Here is a 25,554-nt window from a genome sequence, read left to right as displayed (position 1 = left end):
TGACTATTATAAATTAACGTTTATAAAAATAAAAAATATTTCATAAAAGCTCCTCGACAAAAAAACGATTAAAAAAATAAAATGAAGTCGCTGGCTCTCGAGAGCCATAATGGCGGACTCGTGACGTCACGTAGTTGGCTTTAATTGACTGATGAAGTCATGTTGAATATTATAAATTAACGTTTATAAAAATAAAAAATATTTAATAAAAGCTCAACGACAAAAAAAAAAGAAATATAATGAAGTCGCTGGCTCTCGAGAGCCATAATGGCGGACTCGTGACATCACGTAGTTGGCTATAATTGACTGATGAAGTCATGTTGACTATTATAAATTAACGTTTATAAAAATAAAAAAAATTTAATAAAAGCTCCTCGACAAAAAAACAATAAAATGAAGTCGCTGGCTCATAATGGCGGACTCGTGACGTCACGTAGTTGGCTATAATTGACTGATGAAGTCATGTTGACTATTATAAATTAACGTTTATAAAAATAAAAAATATTTAATAAAAGCTCCTCGACAAAAAATTAATTAATCAAAAAATAAAATGAAGTCGCTGGCTCTCGAGAGCCATAATGGCGGACTGGTGACGTCACGTAGTTGGCTATAATTGACTGATGAAGTCATGTTGACTATTATAAATTAACGTTTATAAAAATAAAACATATTTAATAAAAGCTCCTCGACAAAAAAACGATTAAAAAAATAAAATGAAGTCGCTGGCTCTAGAGAGCCATAATGGCGGACTCGTGACGTCACATAGTTGGCTTTAATTGACTGATGAAGTCATGTTGACTATTATAAATTAAGGTTTATAAAAATAAAAAAGATTTCATAAAAGCTCCTCAACAAAAAATAAATTAATTAAAAAATAAAATGAAGTCGCTGGCTCTAGAGAGCCATAATGGCGGACTGGTGACGTCACGTAGTTGGCTATAATTGACTGATGAAGTCATGTTGACTATTATAAATTAACGTTTATAAAAATAAAAAATATTTAATAAAAGCTCCTCGACAAAAAAAAATAAAATGAAGTTCCTGGCTCTGGAGAGCCATAACGAAGGTGGAGCGCAATATTAATTTGTATCAATTATTTTTCCTCACATACAAAGTTTTTGTGACTTCCTCAGCAATAAATGAGGACACTTTTCCACATGGTACGTTTTTATGTGAAGCCAAGAACAGTGAGGAATGCATTTTCACTCTACAGGAATATGTACAAAGCCAAACAAACCTACACAGTCCAAAAGTACCTCGTCTATACACACCAAAGCACGTTGCACTTCTATGTACACACCTTCCGCTGCCCGTGACAAAGTGGAATGGCCACAGCAGGCTCAAACTCAAATGAAACCATGACAAACCCCCAGGGTAGTTTGTTCTAGTTGTTAAAATGATGCTACTGCAGCCGTTAGACGGATAAATAAATAAGTTAGCATGCCAATTCTTCACAGCATGTGATTCCAGCGTCCGGCTACTTCATTAAAACTTCAAAATGGGGAGCAGCTTTGCCCCATACTTCAATAATAACTCATTGAAAGGTGAAGGAAGGAAACACAGTACAGAAGCGTTCACTTCACGCCAAGGACCAAGCAAGAAAAAAAAGGAATGAATGTCAACACGGCCATTCCATTTAGAATATAGTGGTACACCTAATATTTACAACTTATTCCTCACTTGACGGGTGAGGAGAATCATCATTAGTGCCGTTTCCATGGTTACCATGCAGTTAGTGGGCTGGCGAGGGACAGATGCATGGAGTGAAATGACCGCCAAGAGTCCACAGTGTTTTACTGGCGCCCCACCATTCGCAAGTAAGTACGTTTTTACTCATTTAAAAAAAAAATGATTCGCAAGCAAAAAAAAACAATTTTCTGCAAGTAAAAAAAGTATTTTCTTCAAGTTCAAACTCTTGGCAGTAATATTCCAAAGCACCTGTAAGTACACTCTACAACCACAGGGGGCGCTGCAAAGAAGCAGCAGCATAATGGGCAGTGAAATGGCGGACAAAGGAGAAAGTAAACAAGCTCAACCTGTAAGTTAACACTATGCCCTCCTTGTTTGATATTTATTAATGCCTGCATATTGTGTTGCTATGCTGTTGTGGTCAGCTGGAAGAAACAGTAGCTGTGACTCAGCAGCACCACCTGTGGTTGTGGAGTGTAATTGCAGGTGCAAGTGTGAGCATCGCACAGGGCTGCCCAAAGTTTTAACTTGCAGAAAATAGTTTTTATACTTGCAAATAATTGTTTTTATACTTGCAAACTGTTTTCTTTTACTTTTGGACAATAGTTTTTATATTTGCAAATAGTTTTTTTACTTGCAGAAAATTGTTTTTTATACTTGCAAACTGTTTCGGACAATTGTTTTTAATACTTTCGGATCATTTTTTTTATACTTGCCAATAGTTTTTTTTAATTGGACAAAATTGTTTATACACTTGTGAATTGTTTTCTTTTACTTTTGGACAATAGTTTTTTTACTTACAAACTGTTTTTTTAATTTTTTTATAAACTTTCAGACAACTGTTCCAATACTTTCGGATTTTTTTTTATACTTGCCAATATTTTTTTTTTTTTTTTTTTTTTTTTTTTAATTGGACATAATTGTTTTTATACTTGGGAATTTTTTTAAACTTTCGGACAATTGTTTTTATACTTGCAAAGAATTTTTTTAATTTGCAGAAACATATTTTTATACTTGCCAATCATTTTTTTACTTAGAGAAAACAGTTTATACTTGCGAATCATTTTTTTTAATTGGACAAAATAGTTTTTATACTTGCAAAGTTGTATTTACTTGCAAGAAATACTTTTTATACTTGCGGATTTTTAAAAAAAAAATTTTTTAATTGGACAAAATTGTTTTTATACTTGCAAATCACTTTTTTTATTTGCAGAAACATTTTTTTATTCTTGCCAATCATTTTTTTTTTACTTGGAGAAAACTGTTTTTATACTTGTGAATCATTTTTTTAATTGGAGAAAATAGTTTTTATACCTGCAAAGTTTTTCTACTTGCAAAAAATGGTTTTTATACCTGCAAACTGTTTTCCTTACTTGCAGAAACATTTTTTTATACATGCAAATCTTTTTTTTTTTACTTCGAGAAAATAGTTTTTATACTTGAAAATCATTTTTTAAATGAAGAAAATAGTTTTTATACTTGCAAAGTTGTTTTTACTTGCAAGAAATTGTTTTTATACTTGTGAACAATTTTTAAATTGAAGAAAAAAAAAAGTATACTTGCGCATAATTTTTTTTACTTGCAGAAAATAGTTTTTATACTTGTGAATCATTTTTTTAATTGAAGAAAATTGTTCTTATACTTACAAATCGTTTTTTTAATTGAAGAACATTTCTTTTATACTTCAGAATCCTTTTTGTACTTGCATAAAAGAGTTGTTTTAAGTGAATAAAAGACTTGCATGTGGGGAATACTCGGAGCTTGTATCTGAGAGCCAAGTTGTCAGTATCAGCGTCTACCTCGCCTGCCAAAACAAGAGCGGGACAAAGTTACGCTTCACGCCAAACTGTTCCGTGTTAGTAGAGGTTTTAAAGTGAGAGGGAAGATGAAAGAATGAGCGTGAGGTCACGTGAGGTCACGTGATGGCGTGCAGCAGCATCAGTCGCGGGAGCGGCCCACGATGGCCAGGATGTAGAGGAAGATGTTGATGATGTCCGTGTAGAGGTTGAGGGCAGCAAAGACGTACTCCTCGGGGCTGAGGGACAACTTCTTGTTGCCCAGCAGCAGCTGAGTGTCCACGGCCAGGAACTGCAGACAGGAAGACAACGTCAGCGTGAGTGAGAAAGGCCAGAGGGCGCCCACGGTAGTTTGAGAAACTCACGCAGGTGAACAGGAGCGCCCCCAGGGAGGCGTAGACGATGTGCAGGATCCTGTGGCGGATGAACATGCACAGGATGCCGAAGAGCAGGAGCACGATCAGGCACACAAACAGCACGCCTTGACAGGAAGTGAAGTCATATTTGCTCTGTGGACAACAAGGACAACTGTCACCACATGTCTCAACCAGGTGACAGGAAGTGAAGTCATATTTGCTCTGTGGACAACTGTCACCACATGTCTCAACCAGGTGACAGGAAGTGATGTCATATTTGCTCTGTGGACAACAAGGACAACTGTCACCACTGAGGACATGTCGCAACCAGGTGACAGGAAGTGAAGTCATATTTGATCCAGGAGGACATGTCACTCCTCCTCTAGCCGACCCCCTGGGGGGTTGGCAGTGCCATGCCAAGGGGGGCACAATTTTTTCTTTCTAAAATTGCTACATTATAATCATTTTGTCAATGTCCACACATTTAGCATTCTACACCAAAAATCTTCTATTTATTATTATTATATATGTGAATGTCCAAGCACTCACCTCAGAAAAATAATCAATTTATTATTATTATTATCGTTATTATTATATATGTGAATGTCCAAGCACTCACATATGTAACATTCTACCTCAGAAAAATAATCAATTTATTATTATTATTATTATCATCGTTATTATTATATATGTGAATGTCCAAGCATTCACATAAGTAACATTCTACCTCAGAAAAATAATCAATGTATTATTATTATTATTATTATCATCGTTATTATTATATATGTGAATGTCCAAGCATTCACATAAGTAACATTCTACCTCAGAAAAATAATCAATTTATTATTTTTAACATGTAAAGCGACTTTGGGTACTTAGAAAAGCGCTATATAAATCTCAGGTATTATTATTATTATTATTATTGTTATTATTATATATGTGAATGTCCAAGCATTCACATATGTAACATTCTACCTCAGAAAAATAATCAATTTATCATTATTATTATTATATATGTAATGTCCAAGCAATCACACATTTAACATTCTACACCAAAAAAATAATAAATGTATTATTATTATTATAACATTTAACATTCTACACCAAAAATCATCTATTTATTATTATTAATATTATTATATGTGTGAATGTCCAAACATTTACATATTTAACATTGTACACCAAAAATCGTCCATTTATTATTATTATGATTATTATATATGTGAATGTCCAAACATTCACACATTTAACATTCTACACCAAAAAAATTATATATTCATTATTATTGTTATTACATATGTGAATGTCCAAGCATTCACATATATAACATTCTACACCAAAAAAATAATCCATTGATTATTATTATTATTAAATGTGTGAATGTCCAAACATTCATGTATTTTTTTAACATTCTACACCAAAAATTATTTATTATTATTATTATTTGAAATGTCTAACCATTCACACATTTAACATTCTACACTAAAAAAATAATATATTCATTATTATTGTTATTATACATGTGAATGTCCAAGCATTCACTTTTATAACATTGTACCTAAAAAAAATCATCAATTTATTATTATTATATATGTGAATGTCCAAGCATTCACATATAACATTGTACACCAAAAAAAATCATATATGTATTATATTATTATTATGATTATTATTATTATTATATGTGTGAATGTCCAAACATTCACATAAATAACATTCTACCTAAAAAAAATAATCAATTTATTATTATTATTATATATGTGAATGTCCAACCATTCACATATACAACATTCTACACCAAAAAAAATCATAAATTTATTATTGTTATTATTAGATGTGTGAATGTCCAAACATTCACATATTTATTAACATTCTACACCTAAAATTATTTATTATTATTTGAAATGTCTAAACATTCACACATTTAACATTCTACAATAAAAAAAAATATTTTCATTATTATTGTTATTATATATGTGAATGTCCAAGCATTCACATTTATTATTATTATTATATATGTGAATGTCCAAGCATTCACTTTTATAACATTGTACCTAAAAAAAATCATCAATTTATTATTATTATTATTATATATGTGAATGTCCAAGCATTCACATATAACATTCTACACCAAAAAAATCATATATGTATTATATCATTATTATGATTATTATTATTATATGTGTGAATGTCCAAACATTCACATAAATAACATTCTACCTCAAAAAAATCATCAATTTATTATTATTATTATATATGTGAATGTCCAACCATTCACATATACAACATTCTACACCAAAAAAAATCATCAATTTATTATTGTTATTATTAGATGTGTGAATGTCCAAACATTCACATATTTATTAACATTCTACACCAATAATGATTTATTATTATTATTTGAATGTCCAAACATTCACATAAATAACATTCTACCTCAAAAAAATCATACATTTATTATTATTATTATATATGTGAATGTCCAACCATTCACATATACAACATTCTACACCAAAAAAAATCATCAATTTAATATTGTTATTATTAGATGTGTGAATGTCCAAACATTCACATATTTATTAACATTCTACACCAATAATGATTTATTATTATTATTTGAATGTCCAAACATTCACCCATTTAACATTCTGCACCAAAAATGATGTATTATTAGAATGTCGAAACATTCACACATTTAATATTCTACACCAAAAATGATTTTTTATTAATTATTATTATTATTAGAATGTCCAAACATTCACACATTAAATATTCTATACCGAAAATGATTATTTTATTAATTATTATTAGAATGTCCAAACATTCACACATTAAATATTCTACACCAAAAATGATATTTTATTAATTATTATTATTATTACAATGTCCAAACATTCACACATTTAATATTCTACACCAAAAAAAGTATCCATTTATAATTATTATTCCACCCTGGACAATCCAACTACCAGGTTAAAAAATTTCCAGGAATTCCCAGTTTTCCCAAGCCCTATATGTTCTCCTCTTCCTGACTAGTTTTCACAGTCCACATAGTTTGTGAGCATTCTAACTAGAACATTCCTGTGAGTTGGGACTACAACTCACCCTGGACATTCAAGCCAGCCTGGTTCCGAATATGTCCTGATTACCCAGAATTACCAGGAATTTCGGCCCATTGAAAATGAACGGTCAGTATAAAAACTTCTCCATATGCCACATTTCCCACCTGATTAGAACCATTCCACCATCCACACCCTCCACTCACCTTGGACAATCAAACTACCAAGTTAAAAAAAATTCCAGGAATTCACGGTTTTCCAAGGCCCTATTTTCACCTCTTCCTGAATAGTTTTCAAAGTCCACATCGTTTTTGACCATTCTAACTTCAAATGGTCATCTAGGACAATTGTGCTAGTATCAAGATTTTCAAACATTCCCAGTTTTCCTAAAAATCCCAAATTTCCAGGAAATTCCTCATAGGTCTACAATGCCCTAAATTTTGCGCCATATTTTAACCCAATTCCGACCTTTCAAACATCCACACACAAAATACTCTTCACATTTATCAAACACGAAACATGTTTTCCCTTTCCCCAAATTCCTGGAATTTTCTGCCCATTGACAATGAATGGCCAATATACAAAGTTCTCCATATGCCACATTTCGATTGGAAGCGTTCCAACATCCACACACTCCACTCACCCTGGACATTCAAGCCAGCATGTTTCCCTGTTCCGAATATTCCCTGATTACCAGGAATCACCAGGAATGTTCTCCCCATTGAAAATGAATGGTCAGTATACAAACTTCTCCATATGCCACATTTCGCTTTGAAGTGTTCCAACATCCACACACTCCACTCACCCTGGACATTCAAGCCAGCCTGGTTCCGAATATGTCCTGATTACCAGGAATTACCAGGAATTTTCTGCCCATTGAAAATGAATGGTCAATATAGAAACTTCTCCATATGCCACATTTCTGGACAGATTGGAAGCATTTCAACATCCACACACTCCACTCACCTTGAACAATCCAACTACCAAGTTCAAAAAAATTCCAGGAATTCCCGGTTTTCCAAAGCCCTATTTTCACCTCTTCCTGAATAGTTTTCAAAGTCCACATCGTTTTTGACCATTCTAACTTCAAATGGTCATCTAGGACAATTGTGCTAGTATCAAGATTTTCAAACATTCCCAGTTTTCCTAAAAATCCCAAATTTCCAGGAAATTCCTCATAGGTCTACAATGCCCTAAATTCTCTAAATTTTGCGCCATATTTTAACCCAATTCCAACAATTCAAACATCCACACACAAAATACTCTTCACATTTATCAAACACGAAACATGTTTTCCCTTTCCCCAAATTCCTGGAATTTTCTGCCCATTGACAATGAATGGTCAATATACAAACTTCTCCATATGCCACATTTCGATTGGAAGCGTTCCAACATCCACACACTCCACTCACCCTGGACATTCAAGCCAGCATGTTTCCCTGTTCCTAATATTCCCTGATTACCAGGAATCACCAGGAATGTTCTCCCCATTGAAAATGAATGGTCAGTATACAAACTTCTCCATATGCCACATTTCGCTTTGAAGTGTTCCAACATCCACACACTCACCCTGGACATTCAAGCCAGCCTGGTTCCGAATATGTCCTGATTACCCAGAATTACCAGGAATTTCGGCCCATTGAAAATGAACGGTCAATATAAAAACTTCTCCATATGCCACTTTTCTCACCTGATTAGAACCATTCCACCATCCACACCCTCCACTCACCTTGGACAATCAAACTACCAAGTTAAAAAAAATTCCAGGAATTCCCGGTTTTCCAAAGCCCTATTTTCACCTCTTCCTGAATAGTTTTCAAAGTCCACATCGTTTTTGACCATTCTAACTTCAAATGGTCATCTAGGACAATTGTGCTAGTATCAAGATTTTCAAACATTCCCAGTTTTCCTAAAAATCCCAAATTTCCAGGAAATTCCTCACATGTCTACAATGCCCTAAATTCTCTAAATTTTGCGCCATTTTTTAACCCAATTCCGACCTTTCAAACATCCACACACAAAATACTCTTCACATTTATCAAACACTAAACATGTTTTCCCTTTCCCCAAATTCCTGGAATTTTCTGCCCAATGAATGGTCAGTATACAAACTTCTTCCTATGTCACATTTCGATTGGAACCGTTCCAACATCCACACACTCCACTGACCCTGGACATTCAAGCCAGCATGTTTCCCTGTTCCGAATATTCCCTGATTACCAGGAATTACCAGGAATTTCGGCCCATTGACAATGAATGGTCAGTATATAAACTTCTTCATATGCCACATTTCGATTGGAACCGTTCCGACATCCACACACTCCACTCACCCTGGGTATTCCAGCCGGCACGTTTCCCGGTTCCGAATATTCCCTGATTACCAGGAATTACCAGGAATTTCAGGCCATTGAAAATGAACGGTCAGTATAAAAACTTCTCCATATGCCACATTTCTGGAGCGATTGGAAGCATTTCAACATCCACACACTCCACTGACCCTGGACATTCAAGCCAGCATGTTTCCCTGTTCCGAATATTCCCTGATTACCAGGAATTACCAGGAATTTCGGCCCATTGACAATGAATGGTCAGTATATAAACTTCTTCATATGCCACATTTCGATTGGAACCGTTCCAACATCCACACACCTCACTTACCCTGGACATTCCAGCCGGCACGTTTCCCGGTTCCGAATATTCCCTGATTACCAGGAATTACCAGGAATTTCAGCCCATTGAAAATGAACGGTCAGTATAAAAACTTCTCCATATGCCACATTTCTGGAGCGATTGGAAGCATTTCAACATCCACACACTCCACTCACCTTGGACAATGCAACCAGCGAGTTATTCATTCCCACACAAAAACTGTAGTGAAGTGCTGGGTCAGACCTGTAGCGAGAAGAGGACCACGGTGAAGCAGACCACGGCGGTGATGCCCACGGCCATGATGACGGTGTCCGTGTCGTAGAAGCTGGCGATCATGCCCACCATGTAGGACAGGCTCAGGGTCAGGATGGACTGTGGAAGAGCAGAAGAGCAGAGTCTAGGTCCTGCTGGACTGACCCGGGTTTTTGGTCATACCAGTGCCACCAGGTTCCAGGGGTGCTTGCGGCGGAAGTCCCCGCAGCAGCTGAGCACGATGAGCGCCACCAGGAAGACCACGTAGGAGATGTAGTAGGTCCAGGGGTTCCTGCGCACAAAGACCTTGGCCTCGTCCACGAAGGTGAAGATGGCCACGAAGGAGAAGGTGACCATCAGCTGCACGGTCAGAACCAGGAACACCTGCTGGGCAACAAGAGGGTGAGGAGGAGCTTCCCTGGCGTCTCAGCTCCTTCGCTAACTGACTTTGCGGATGAAGGCCTGTCGGATGCTCTTGTCCTCGAAGCCGGAGTTGGTGAAGTCCTCGTTGTCGTAGTAGGTTGGAGGCACGTCGCCGTGGTAACCAGGGCTGCCCCCAGGTGCTGAGGACAACAGGAGTATTTAGAGAGTGCAACGGAGGTGTCGTCCATCTTGCCACTCACCAGAGGGGTCTCCGGGAAAGCCTGGCTGCCCGGGTCCTTGGTAGGGCCCCTGCGGGTAGGGCCCCTGCGGGTAGGGCATCTGGGGGTAAGGCATCTGAGGATAGGGGCCGGGGGGGCCAAAGCCCGCCTGGGGGAACCCCGGCTGCCCGTAGCCAGCTGCCGGCGGGTACGGTCCTCCGGGGCCCTGGCTGTAGTTGGGCGGGGGAATGCCGAAGCCCGGCTGTGGGGGTCCGTACACGTTGCTGTGGATGGGATGTGTCTCCCCCATGACAGGGTAGCCACTCTTGTCCTGGGACATGGTTCACACGCTCGCTGGACCACCTAGGAGGGCAACACAGACCACCGTCACACTTCAATGGATGTGTCTTCTGCATCTTTCAGCTCTTTTCTGCCCACGTCTGGCCCCTCGCCTGGGCCCTGGCCTGGCCCTTCTGGCAACTTTTGGACCTGCCTCAGCACCGCCTTTTGGCCATGGCCATGTTTGCACCAGAGCCCGCCGTTAGAGACCAGGGGCCGTACTTATCAAGCTTCTTAGAGTGCCATTTTACACTTAAGTCCTGAGAATTTGCGAAATTTAGTCCTACTCTCAAACTTAAGAATAAAAGCTTTTTATCAACGTTCTTAAGTCTAAGAATCACTCCTACTCTCCACGATATTTAAGAGACCTTCAGAGGTGTCTTAAGTGGTTAGGAGTTGCCAGCAGGGGATGGCACTGAGGCGAGAGAGACGTGCGCGAACGTTCAGGGAACGGAACAATGTTGGGTTTTTTTTGATGACGAGCAGCTGATCCAACGGTATCGTTTAGACAGAGCGGATATTATTTTTGTCACAGATTTAATACTTTTCGATTCCTTGTTGATTTCTGCATGTGTCTGCAGTGGGCTAGTATATATAGAGCCACCCACACCAGTTTCAAATTAGTTGCCTAATTAATGAATTGGAAAGAAAATGTTATGACAGTAGCGTATGTGTGTGGCCGTGAGGTGACTGACGTCAGTGAGTGTGTGGGCGAGAGAAGAGAGGGAGCGGTAGCGTGACTGCCGGCGGGGACTAGTTTGTTTTGTATTATTTTGTAGTTTATTGTCAAAATATACACTCCCATTGTCCACTTAAATATTTCCAAGATATTTCTTTATTCTTAGACAACGGATTCCCTTCCGTGATTGGTCATTTCTATGGACACAGAAATGACGTCACCTAAAATTCCGTTTACGGCACATAGTAATGTCGTAATTCAGCTCTGAGTGTGACACTTAAGATTCAGTCCTACACTTCGCTGAAAGTGTGAGTAAGACGCTTGATAACTAACTTTTAAGTGCAGCTTTCAGCGAAGAATTTATTTACTCTTAAGTCAACTCTTAGCAGACTTCTTAGGAGTAATTCTAAGAAGCTTGATAAGTACGGCCCCAGGACTTCGGTCTCCCTGGACACTTGGCGCCATCTTGGAAGAACGCTAACATTTTATGCTCGCTCTTTAGCTAACTTTGTATGTTCAAACCTAAAAATCATGACTTGTGATACTTGGCGCCATCATGGAAATATGATAACATCTTTTATTAGCATGCTAACAATTCATGCTAGCTTTTAGTTTATTTTGTATGCTTACAACTAAAAATGGTGCATCTTAACACTTTGCACCTACTTAAAAGCATGCTAACTTGTCTTATGTCGGCATACTAACTTTAGCATGCTATTTTTTTTTGCTAGGTGTTTAGCAAATGTTTATTGAAATAAAAAATGTTGTATTTTGATACTCTGCGCCATCTTGGAAGTATGCTAACATCTTTTATATTACCATAACATTTTATGCTTGCTTTTTAGCAAATGATGTATGTTTACATCTAAAAAATTGTGTATTTTATTACTTAACACTATCTTAGAAGTACACTAATTTGTCCTACATCATGTTCACGTTAGCATGCTAACGCTGTATGCTAGCCTTTTAGCTAAATGTGTACGTTAAATGTAAAAAAAATGGATTTTGACGCTTGGCGCCATGTTGAAAGTATGCTAACGTCTTTTATATTACCTCACCAACATTTTATTCTATCTTTTTAGCTAATTTTGTATGATTACACCTAAAAATCATGGATTTGGATACTTGGGATAAACAAAAGTATCTTCCTGGTCTCACAACTACACGAGTTACACAAAGAAGAAGGTCCTTGTGACAAAGCAGCTGAATTAGTGGTGCGCGGCATCACAAGTGACTTACACAAGAGTGAGCAAGCAAAAAGCATGTTATAACAAACTAACACACGTGACACAAGATCTCCTTCCAGTCCAAAGTCCACAAAAAGTTTTACAGTCAAATATCATCTAGTGACTGGAAGTGCGTGTCAACATTTTCCAAATGTCTGCTCATGGCAAAAGTAAGAAACTTTCACACACAAAGTTTTACAAGAGTAGGATCAAATGAGATCACAGGTCGTAAAATAATCATCATTCATCATTTCACCATATGTGTACACTAACTAGGGTTGTCTCCATACCAATATTTTGGTACCGGTACTAACATGTATTTTGGTACTTTTCTAAATAAAGGGGACCACAAAAAATGTCATTATTGTCTTTATTGTAACAAAAAATGTTAGTGTACATGAAACATATGTTTATTATTGTAATTTAGTCCTTAAATAAAATAGCGAACATACTAGACAACTTGTCTTTTAGTAGTAAGTAAACAAACAAAGACTCCTAATTAGTCTATGCAGTAACATATTGTGTCATTTATACACCTATTATTTTGTACACATTATTAAGGACAAACTGTATAAAATGGATTATTAATCTACTTGTTCATTTACTGTTTATATCTGCTTATTTTCTGTTTTAACATGTTCTATCTACACTTCTGTTCAAATGTATTAATCACTTATTCTTCTCTTGTGGTATTTTTTTTTTGTCATAAAAAACTACTAACATGTGTGCTTACGGACTGTATACCTGCAGACTGTATATGGCTTTTAATTTTTTGCGGCTCCAGACAGATTTGTTTTTGTATCTTTGGTCCAATATGGCCCTTTCAACATTTTGGGTTGCCGACCCATGACCTAGTCTCTACCGTGAATGTGATGAATAATAACATTTGCTATTTTACGGTAATGCATACTTGCCAACCCTCCCGTTTTTAGCGGGAGAATCCCGGTATTCAGCGCCTCTCCCGACAACCTCCCGGTATTCGGCCGGAGCTGGAGGCCACGCCCCCTCCAGCTCAATGCGGACCTGAGACTGAGTGGGGACAGCCTGTTCTCACGCCCGCTTTCCCACAATATAAACAGCTTGCCTAACGAATTCAAACGAACGGAAACAAGAATTTCAGTTCATCCAGGACAGTTCGAAGGGGAAGGTGTATGTTGCCTGTAAATATGTAGAACAGACTTCTCCATTGAACACGGTGGCCGAAATGATATACTCATCATGAACGGAGAAGCTGAACAGGACAATACTGCCATCTAATGGATAGCCACCGGAACACTGAAATTCAAGTATTTCTTTTATGTAAATAAAATAAATAAATATATATATATATATAGCTAGAATTCACTGAAAGTCAAGTATTTCATACATATATATATATATGAAATATATATGAAATACTCGAGTTGGTGAATTCTAGCTGTAAATATTACGCCTATACTGGCTCACTTGCACTGGCTTCCTGTGCACCTAAGATGCGACTTTAAGGTTTTACTACTTACGTATAAAATACTACACGGTCAAGCTCCAGCCTATCTTGCCGATTGTATTGTACCATATGTCCCGGCAAGAAATCTGCGTTCAAAGAACTCCGGCTTATTAGTGATTCCCAGAGCCCAAAAAAAGTCTGCGGGCTATAGAGCGTTTTCTATTCGGGCTCCAATACTATGGAATGCCCTCCCGGTAAAAGTTAGAGATGCTACCTCAGTAGAAGCATTTAAGTCCCATCTTAAAACTCATTTGTATACTCTAGCCTTTAAATAGACCCCCTTTTTAGACCAGTTGATCTGCCGTTTCTTTTCTTTTCTCCTCTGCTCCCCTCTCCCTTATGGAGGGGGAGTTGCACAGGTCCGGTGGCCACGGATGAAGTGCTGGTTGTCCAGAGTCGGGACCCGGGGTGGACCACTAGCCTGTGCATCGGTTGGGGACATCTCTACGCTGCTGACCCGTCTCCGCTCTGGATGGTTCCCTGTTGGCCCCACTATGGACTGGACTTTCGCTGATGTGTTGGATCCGCTGTGGACTGGACTTTCACAATATTATGTCCAGACCCACTCGACATCCATTGCTTTCGGTCTCCCCTAGAGGGGGGGCGGGGGGGGGGGTTACCCACATATGCGGTCCTCTCCAAGGTTTCTCATAGTCATTCACATTGACGTCCCACTGGGGTGAGTTTTCCTTGCCCGTATGTGGGCTCTGTACCGAGGATGTCGTTGTGGCTTGTACAGCCCTTTGAGACACTTGTGATTTAGGGCTATATAAATAAACATTGATTGATTGATTGAAATAACCACGCCCCCAACCCCCCCACCCCCCACTAGTGATGGGATCGGCAGTTCTTTTGACTGTACTGAATCACTAGAATCAGTTCCTTAAATTGATTCGTTCAAAAAATGTGTTCACCGAATCACCCCACCCCCCCAAAAACAAAAAATTGGGGGGGCGTGCATAGTACAGACAGTACAGTGCAGACATTCGTGCACTGCTTAGGGACTCGCGTTAATCTAACAACAACAACAGTTGCAGTAGAAGGGATAATAATAATAATAATAATAATATGAATCAGAATTGATCCCCAAGGAGAAATGTATTTTTGTTACAATAACTGTGTAAATAATAGCCTATGTATGTGTACATACATTAGTTATTATTTTTATTTTAAATCTTCTCAAAACAGTTTTCATGTGGCTTGTTTTCATGGGATCGGCAGTTCTTTTGACAGTACGAATCACTAGAATCAGTGACTGACAGCGCCACACTGTGGCCGCAGTTCAGTACGTGTACCGAGTCACTTCTGCAGTTCTTTTGACAGTACGAATCACTAGAATCAGTGACTGACAGCGCCACACTGTGGCCGCAGTTCAGTACGTGTACCGAATCACTTCTGCAGCAGCAGTACAGTTTAATTGCAAATCAGCATTATTATAATGATGATAATAGCTACTAAACAACAACAGTTGCAGTAGAATGGATAATAATAATAATAATATGAATCAGAATTGATCCCCAAGGAGAAATTTATTTTTGTTACAATAACTGTGTAAATAATAGCCTATGTATGTGTACATACATTAGTTATTTTTATTTTAAATCTTCTCAAAACAGCCTGCCCAACACGTTACCCTCCGCCCCTCCCCCCCGCGTCGCTGCTGCTCAGCCTGCACAGATTTTCTTTAACTTTATGTGTTGAGATAATGGGGACGTGTGTTTGTTTTCATGTGGCTTGAGTCAACATTAGCCGTTAGCTTGGAGAATGAATGGAGAACGGATGCCAACGGCATGAAACATATCCCCGCAACGGGAGGGAGAATCACTCGCGGCATTGGGGCAAGCAGAGCAGAGAGCGTTGTCGTTCACTGAGTGATTCATGTCGTTAATCCGCGGTGAACGAATCGTTCGCTCAGTCCCTCCCCCCGCCCTCTCATTGGCTGCGTCGTTCGCCGACGTCGAGGGTTCAGTGACTCACAGAATGCGCCAGTTCCACTCATGCCGGCATGGTCGCGGCGGAGCTCAACTGAACTGAGAAAGGAACGAATCAGTTCATGGAGTGATTCGGTTCAGTACGTTCACTCAAAAGATTCGTTCTTTCGAATGAATCGTTCGCGAACGACACAACACTACCCCCCACCTCCCGATATTGGAGGTCTCAAGGTTGGCAAGTATGCAGTAATGTGTTAATAATTTCACACATAAATCGCTCCAGAGTATGGGTGAGGGCGGACCTACGTCACTTCCGCCTACCAATCCCCTAGCAACCGGGAATTGGTTGAAAACAAAGCAGCTCACAGCGAACACAGCATTGACAGAAAAAAGCATTTAACGAGCGTTGTGGCTTGGAAGTCGGCGTTAAATCCTTCATTTACGCATTTTTACTTATTCGCATATCGTGTGAAAAAACGAAAATGTATTATTTGCGTCAGACTCGTCTCAGTGAACTTTAAAGCTTCTCAGGCTTAGCTTAGCTTGCTAGTTAGCTTAGCCTGCGCGCTACTAAGAAAGAGACGCGGAAGTTATCAACAACAAGATCAAGTGTTAGTGTATAAAATATGGAGAGATTTGAGGGCTACATGTATTGTTTAAGTACAACTGTTCTTCGCCAGGTGTTCTTTGGCCGCCCTGGCTTACCTTTTCCCGGTGGTGTCCATCTTAACGCTGCCTTTGGTATCCTCTCGTTGTCCGGTTTTCGAAAATAGCTAGCTAGGCTATAGACTATATAGTATATACCGCATGTTATTTTTGTACAACAACAACTTCAGCTGTCGAACGTTATAAGGTACAAATTCAACAAGTACAACATTAGCACGGACGGTATAGCCAAGTTGTGGTTAAGAAGGTGGATTTTTGTTCCTTATATTTACCAGAAACGAAGTGATCCGAACACACGACCCGGGACTTTGGGGGACTCCAGTGAGAACCGTCCTCGTTTTCCCGGTGTAAAGCTGCGAGCCATTTGTCTCGTCTCTGTGGGCTTTTATCAGGCTTTGGCAGAACAAAATACAACCTTTGTTTTCCCTGTTTCCGGTTGTGGTTAGCACAACCAAAAACAACAGTTTTTCGGCATTTTGGAGGCAGAATGACGGGTTTAACCAGCGTAGGTCGACAGGTTAAAGAGTAATGGCAACGGTTTGTTTTCAACGCCAGTCTGGTTGCTATGGCTCGAAGAACCCGTATGTAGCTCAGTTGCCCGGATGTCGGCCCTCACCCATTTATTGACATTGCATTATTGTTCCTGTTGTTGAAGAGTGACAACAAGTATTTGTGTTCGTTTAGCGGCAATGTTAGCCGGTCAAACACATCAATACATCAATGGCGGCCTTCTGCATCACGCACAACCGAAACCGAAACGTAGCTGCCGGTATTCCAAAATGCGACACATTCGAGTGAGGTCAGAGGTCACACAGACGCGCTAAATGACGTCATGTATTACTTGTAGTGTTAGCCGAGCAGCGGCTAGTTAGCATGGTTAGCTTGCGGTGTTGACGGCAGACGGGCTCGTGTTGGCTGACGTAACACCCCCGCGTTAGCCCCGAGAGTGATAAATGTGTCATATTATTCCATAAAGTAGCGTGTGAAAGAGCAGAATAGCGTGTTTATAGTAAGAAGCAGCAGCTAGTTGCTTGCTAGCTAGCGGCCCTCGGGAACATGAAGACGTCAGCGAAGGTGCTGCCAAATAGTGCGACTCACCTTATTTCAGTCTTATTTTCTCTCACGACGTCACCTTATTTCACTCTTGTGTTCTCTCACGACGTCCACTCGGTGTTCGACGTTCCCTCCTCTGCGCGTCTGTTGGCTGCCGAGCCTCCAAGTGGGTCAGGCGATGACGTCACTGACGGCGCGTTCACGTAACTTGCGGGGATCTCTTGGCGTGCGCTGTGACGTCATGGCACGCGACCACGCGCTTTCCTGTATTCTTTTGGAATACATTTATTTATTTATTTATTTATTTATTTAAATAAGCACATTACCCGGGGTGGTTGAATCCATAATGTTCTCCATGCGAGTCACGTGGTTTGTTATCAAACTGCGAGACATTAAAAAAAAAAAAAAAAAAAAGGGTCACATGACAAAAATGGTCATTTACATAATGATGTTGTTTAACTTTTAGTTTTTCATGTATTGCTCCAAAACATGCTTTTATTACCCTTTACAGCCTGAACCACTGAATAATTGACTCAAAACAAAAAATAAAAAAATTATATATATATATATATATATATATATATATATATATACTAAGTAAAAAAGAGCAAAAAAGCAAAGTTTTATAATAATAACATACTTAGTCACCTATAACATTATATATCAATATATATCAATACAGTCTGCAAGGGATACAGTCCGTAAGCACACATGATTGTATTTTTTTATGACAAAAAAAAACATAACCCCCCCGGTCCGTGGGAGAAATTTTCAAGCGTTGACGCAGTTACAAAAAGGTTGGGGACCACTGACCTATAACACAACATTTTGTCCTGAAATATATTAAATATGTTTTTAGATGTCGCTCCCATACTTGACTTGGGTGGAAAAAGTTTAGACACCCCTGACATAAAATATTAGAAGCTCTCAAAATAAAAATATACTCAAATATAAACAAAGTTGAGTTCATTTAAAAAATAAAATACTAACTTAATACAAATAATTTGAACAATTACAACAATAATAAACATGTATTATAACAAATATTCTTATAGGCAGAATTTTTGACACTAGGTTTTTCAGCAACATTTTTATTCTATTCTTACGTGGGGGAAACAAAGACAGTTGCAATGTAGGAAAAAAGGAGCAAAAAATAAAAAATAAAAAAGGTATTTAATGAGAAAAAGTTGTAATGTCCTTATAATGAATAATATACTTAGTCACTTACAGTAAATGTTGGGAGGAAGTTTGAAGCAAGGCAAGATAGTTTGGATTGCACATTTTGGGGACATGTGTAGTCTACAAAGTCAAAGCTTTATTACTCTTCTCATGCAGGAGAACCACAACAAGCAGTCCCAGGACCGGGACACACGTGTAATAGAAGGAGAAGTACAAACTGAGACCAAGGGCGGTTCAGGACTTGACGGCTGTATCTCTGGACTTGTAGATGACTCTCCTGCTCTTCAGTTCTCGCACCACACCTGCAAGACACAAGATGACCATGACTCAGGGGGGGCCACGTTTGTGTTTGTTGGACCTAGTAACTCTTGGTCAGGTCATCCCTAGTCTCATTCAACTGTATTTACTTCTACTTCAAACACTTTTTATCACAGTCCTTGGAACATGTGTCATGGTTGTCTTCCAACTAACTTCACGTAAACTCCAACCTAACACAAACTGATCAAGAAGTCCTTGGTACAGAGAACCAAGAAGAATCAAGAAGTCCTTGTTACTGAGAACCAAGAAGAATCAAGAAGTCCTTGGTACTGAGAACCAAGAAGAATCAAGAAGTCCTTGTTACTGAGAACCAAGAAGAATCAATAAGTCCTTGGTACTGAGAACCAAGAAGAATCAAGAAGTCCTTGGTACCGAGAACCAAGAAGAATCAAGAAGTCCTTGGTACTGAGAACCAAGAAGAATCAAGAAGTCCTTGTTACTGAGAACCAAGAAGAATCAAGAAGTCCTTGGTACTGAGAACCAAGAAGTCCTTGGTACTGAGAACCAAAAATAATCAAGAAGTCCTTGTTACTGAGAACCAAGAAGAATCAAGAAGTCCTTGTTACTGAGAACCAAGAAGAATCAATAAGTCCTTGGTACTGAGAACCAAGAAGAATCAAGAAGTCCTTGGTACCGAGAACCAAGAAGAATCAAGAAGTCCTTGGTACTGAGAACCAAGAAGAATCAAGAAGTCCTTGTTACTGAGAACCAAGAAGAATCAAGAAGTCCTTGGTACTGAGAACCAAGAAGTCCTTGGTACTGAGAACCAAAAATAATCAAGAAGTCCTTGGTACTGAGAACCAAGAAGAATCAAGAAGTCATTGGTACTGAGAACCAAGAAGAATCAAAAAGTCCTTGTTACTGAGAACCAAGAAGTCCTTGTTACTGAGAACCAAGAAGAATCAAGAAGTCCTTGGTACTGAGAACCAAGAAGAATCAAGAAGTCCTTGGAACTGAGAACCAAGAAGAATCAAGAAGTCCTTGTTACTGAGAACCAAGAAGAATCAAGAAGTCCTTGGAACTGAGAACCAAGAAGAATCAAGAAGTCCTTGGAACTGAGAACTTGTGTTGTCAGTCACTATCTGTGTGCACACGGACACATTCATCCCACTAAAAGTCTAACCAGATTAAAACTCCTTCATGTAAACACCACATTGTGAATATTCTGACCCCGTCACACAGTGTGATCTAGACGTGTGGTTTATGTTGAAAGTCACTGGGTTTGTAGACCATGAAACTCTTATTCTGACATTACGTTCTAAAGTATAACGTTGTGAATCTCCGTTTGTCCAAAATAGTCGTCTGTGTTGTCTGTTACCAAGTCTGCCATGATTACATCACACTCCAGTTTGATTACGGAAGTAGGAACACATGTTGCCAGAAGTCAGACATGCATTGCTATGGAAACAAATCATTGCGCAGAAAAAAACAGTCCTGGAAATGATTTAAATGACCAAAATACAGTAAATATTGAACATATTACATATTGTTATGAAGGTGTCTGTTACTACATTATATATATATATACTTGCAGTGTGTATATTGAACATATTACATATTGTTATGAAGGTGTCTGTTACTACATTATATATATATACTTGCAGTGTGTATATTGTACATATTACATATTGTTATGAAGGTGTCTGTTACTACATTATATATATATACTTGCAGTGTGTATATTGAACATATTACATATTGTTATGAAGGTGTCTGTTACTACATTATATATATACTTGCAGTGTGTATATTGAACATATTACATATTGTTATGAAGGTGTCTGTTACTACATTATATATATACTTGCAGTGTGTATATTGAACATATTACATATTGTTATGAAGGTGTCTGTTACTACATTATATATATACTTGCAGTGTGTATATTGTACATATTACATATTGTTATGAAGGGGTCTGTTACTACATTATATATATATACTTGCAGTGTGTATAATGTACATATTGTTATGAAGGTGTCTGTTACTACATTATATATATACTTGCAGTGTGTATATTGAACATATTACATATTGTTATGAAGGTGTCTGTTACTACATTATATATATATATATACTTGCAGTGTGTATATTGTACATATTACATATTGTTATGAAGGTGTCTGTTACTACATTATATATATACTTGCAGTGTGTATATTGAACATATTACATATTGTTATGAAGGTGTCTGTTACTACATTATATATATACTTGCAGTGTGTATATTGAACATATTACATATTGTTATGAAGGTGTCTGTTACTACATTATATATATACTTGCAGTGTGTATATTGTACATATTACATATTGTTATGAAGGGGTCTGTTACTACATTATATATATATACTTGCAGTGTGTATAATGTACATATTGTTATGAAGGTGTCTGTTACTACATTATATATATACTTGCAGTGTGTATATTGAACATATTACATATTGTTATGAAGGTGTCTGTTACTACATTATATATATATATATATATATATATATATATATATATATATATATATATATATATATATATATATATATACTTGCAGTGTGTATATTGTACATATTACATACTGTTATGAAGGTGTCTGTTACTACATTATATATATATACTTGCAGTGTGTATATTGTACATATTGTTATGAAGGTGTCTGTTACTACATTATATATATACTTGCAGTGTGTATATTGAACATATTACATATTGTTATGAAGGTGTCTGTTACTACATTATATATATATATATACTTGCAGTGTGTATATTGTACATATTACATATTGTTATGAAGGTGTCTGTTACTACATTATATATATACTTGCAGTGTGTATATTGAACATATTACATATTGTTATGAAGGTGTCTGTTACTACATTATATATATACTTGCAGTGTGTATATTGAACATATTACATATTGTTATGAAGGTGTCTGTTACTACATTATATATATACTTGCAGTGTGTATATTGTACATATTACATATTGTTATGAAGGGGTCTGTTACTACATTATATATATATACTTGCAGTGTGTATAATGTACATATTGTTATGAAGGTGTCTGTTACTACATTATATATATACTTGCAGTGTGTATATTGAACATATTACATATTGTTATGAAGGTGTCTGTTACAACATTATATATATATATATATATATATATATATATATATATATATATATATATATATATATACTTGCAGTGTGTATATTGTACATATTACATATTGTTATGAAGGTGTCTGTTACTACATTATATATATATACTTGCAGTGTGTATATTGTACATATTACATATTGTTATGAAGGTGTCTGTTACTACATTATATATATACTTGCAGTGTGTATTTTGAACATATTACATATCGTTATGAAGGTGTCTGTTACTACATTATATATATACTTGCAGTGTGTATTATGTACATATTGTTATGAAGGTGTCTGTTACTACATTATATATATACTTGCAGTGTGTATGTTGTACATATTGTTATGAAGGTGTCTGTTACTACATTATATATATACTTGCAGTGTGTATATTGAACATATTACATATTGTTATGAAGGTGTCTGTTACTACATTATATATATACTTGCAGTGTGTATATTGTACATATTACATATTGTTATGAAGGTGTCTGTTACTACATTATATATATATATACTTGCAGTGTGTATATTGTACATATTACATATTGTTATGAAGGTGTCTGTTACTACATTATATATATACTTGCAGTGTGTATATTGTACATATTGTTATGAAGGTGTCAGTTAAAAAACAAAAAAAAGACACGTGACTCTCATAATGATTGTGAACCATAGGCAACTTTCCAAAATAAGTGCAGTTCCCCTTTAAGCCGAGGACACCTGACATTCCAGACTGTGGAATGACTTCCAGCAGTTCCTCTGTGAGCTTGACTGTGTTGACGCTTTTTAAAAAAAATGAAGACTTTGCTGTTCAGAAAAGCTTTTGGTTAATAGCTTTTTATCCACTTTTAAAAATCATTTTAATAATGTTGCCCCGGTTGTTTTGATTGAATTGTTGTTTTAAATCCCATGTTTATGACTGTAAACATGGAAATGCACGGTAGTTTACATGCAGGTAGTCTAGAGTGTAAACATGGAAATGCATGGTAGTTTACATGCAGGTAGTCTAGAGTGTAAACATGGAAATGCATGGTAGTTTCCCTAGTTGTAGTCTAGAGTGTAAACATGGAATTGCATGGTAGTTTCCCTAGTTGTAGTCTGTAGTGTAAACATGGAAATGCATGGTAGTTTCCCTAGTTCTAGTCTGTAGTGTAAACATGGAAATGCATGGTAGTTTACCTGGATGTAGTCTAGAGTGTAAACATGGAAATGCATGGTAGTTTCCCTAGTTGTAGTCTGTAGTGTAAACATGGAAATGCATGGTAGTTTCCCTAGTTCTAGTCTGTAGTGTAAACATGGAAATGCATGGTAGTTTACCTGGATGTAGTCTAGAGTGTAAACATGGAAATGCATGGTAGTTTCCCTAGTTGTAGTCTGTAGTGTAAACATGGAAATGCATGGTAGTTTACCTGGATGTAGTCTAGAGTGTAAACGTGGAAATGCATGGTAGTTTACCTGGATGTAGTCAAGAGTGTAAACATGGAAATGCATGGTAGTTTACCTGGATGTAGTCTAGAGTGTAAACATGAAAATGTATGGTAGTTTACCTGGATGTAGTCAAGAGTGTAAACATGGAAATGCATGGTAGTTTACCTGGATGTAGTCTAGAGTGTAAACATGAAAATGCATGGTAGTTTCCCTAGTTCTAGTTTGTAGTGTAAACATGGAAATGCATGGTAGTTTCCCTAGTTGTAGTCTGTAGTGTAAACATGGAAATGCATGGTAGTTTACCTGGATGTAGTCAAGAGTGTAAACATGGAAATGCATGGTAGTTTACCTGGATGTAGTCTAGAGTGTAAACATGAAAATGCATGGTAGTTTCCCTAGTTCTAGTTTGTAGTGTAAACATGGAAATGCATGGTAGTTTCCCTAGTTGTAGTCTGTAGTGTAAACATGGAAATGCATGGTAGTTTACCTGGATGTAGTCTAGAGTGTAAACATGAAAATGCATGGTAGTTTACCTGGATGTAGTCTAGAGTGTAAACATGAAAATGCATGGTAGTTTACCTGGATGTAGTCTAGAGTGTAAACATGGAAATGCATGGTAGTTTACCTGGAGGTAGTCTAGAGTGTAAACATGGAAATGCATGGTAGTTTACCTGGATGTAGTCTAGAGTGTAAACATGAAAATGCATGGTAGTTTACCTGGATGTAGTCTAGAGTGTAAACATGGAAATGCATGGTAGTTTCCCTAGTTGTAGTCTGTAGTGTAAACATGGAAATGCATGGTAGTTTACTTGGAGGTAGTCTAGAGTGTAAACATGAAAATGCATGGTAGTTTACCTGGAGGTAGTCTGCCAGTGACTGACACTGCGTACACTCCTGGCTCAAAGTTGCCTGCAGGAAAGAAGATACAATCAAAGTGTGCACTGAATGGCGTTTTGGCGACTTAAGGCTTGCTTCATGTTGGGAAGGAGCTGGTCAACAGTGACATGTGAGGCCTCGCTACCAGGTCTGTACCACAAAAACACCAATGTATTTCTTGTAAAGTGTAGACAAAGGAGTACGGAAGCTAGACAAATAATATGCCAAAAAGCAACCACTTTCATGTGGTATTGGACAGAAAGGAGGAACTTTTTTTCTCCTCCATTTGAAAATGCGGACGTTATCATCACTACTGTCTGATTCCTATCAAGGCAAGTCATCAGAACCAGGTAATACACCAACTTATATTCTTGTCTTCGTGAAAGAAAGGAATCTATATGTGTTAAACATGCTTGTATTATCATTAAACACCTTTAACTTGTTAACAATATTAACTATGTGTGTTAAACATGCTTGTATTATCTTTAAACCCCTTTAACTTGTTAACAATATCAACTATATGTGTTAAACATGCTTGTATTATCATTAAACCCCTTTAACTTGTTAACAATATTAACTATATGTGTTAAACATGCTTGTATTATCATTAAACACCTTAAATTTATTAACAATATTAACTATATGTGTTAAACATTCTTGTATTATCATTAAACACCTTTAACTTCTTAACAATATTAACTATATGTGTTAAACATGCTTGCATTATCTTTAAACACCTTTAACTTGTTAACAATATTAACTATATGTGTTAAACATGCCTGCATTATCTTTAAACACATTTAACTTGTTAACAATATTAACTATATGTGTTAAACATGCTT

The 25,554-nt window shown here is 37.3% G+C and overlaps 2 protein-coding genes across 2 annotated transcripts in view; both read right to left on the bottom strand.

The window, feature by feature from the left end:
- Positions 1-1,149: 1,149 nt before the first annotated feature.
- LOC133650039 (protein lifeguard 1-like) lies at positions 1,150-17,964 on the bottom strand. The gene is made up of 7 exons (XM_062046807.1): positions 17,808-17,964; positions 10,425-10,745; positions 10,249-10,364; positions 9,985-10,185; positions 9,793-9,921; positions 3,851-3,994; positions 1,150-3,777 (listed from the first exon to the last, which is right to left on the bottom strand). The coding sequence occupies exons 2-7, from the start codon at positions 10,720-10,722 to the stop codon at positions 3,628-3,630; spliced, it is 1,038 nt and encodes a 345-aa protein (XP_061902791.1). The 5' UTR covers positions 10,723-10,745; positions 17,808-17,964; the 3' UTR covers positions 1,150-3,627.
- Positions 17,965-19,057: 1,093 nt separating this feature from the next.
- Positions 19,058-25,554, bottom strand: part of LOC133649561 (transcription elongation factor SPT4) — an 8,878-nt gene continuing 2,381 nt past the window's right edge. Inside the window, exons 4-5 of the mRNA XM_062046156.1 lie at positions 24,692-24,745; positions 19,058-19,243 (exon numbers count right to left, since the gene is read on the bottom strand). Coding sequence (XP_061902140.1) covers positions 19,176-19,243; positions 24,692-24,745 — 122 coding nt within the window. The 3' untranslated portion in view covers positions 19,058-19,175. The remainder of the gene's footprint in view (positions 19,244-24,691; positions 24,746-25,554) is intronic.

Source organism: Entelurus aequoreus, linkage group LG05, assembly GCF_033978785.1.
Source record: "Entelurus aequoreus isolate RoL-2023_Sb linkage group LG05, RoL_Eaeq_v1.1, whole genome shotgun sequence".
Lineage (NCBI taxonomy): Eukaryota > Metazoa > Chordata > Actinopteri > Syngnathiformes > Syngnathidae > Entelurus > Entelurus aequoreus.
This window is presented reverse-complemented; position numbering and strand designations above follow the sequence as displayed.

What these genes read in the sequence shown, in the direction of transcription:
- LOC133650039 (XM_062046807.1), bottom strand. Translation starts at nt 10,722, where the DNA reads ATGTCCCAGGACAAGAGTGGCTACCCTGTCATGGGGGAGACACATCCC. An exon ending in CCTGGAACCTGGTGGCACTG is followed by an intron (nt 9,922 to 9,984) that starts GTATGACCAAAA and finishes GCTCTTCCACAG; the next exon opens with TCCATCCTGACCCTGAGCCT. An exon ending in TGGTCCTCTTCTCGCTACAG is followed by an intron (nt 3,995 to 9,792) that starts GTCTGACCCAGC and finishes TGTTGTCCACAG; the next exon opens with AGCAAATATGACTTCACTTC.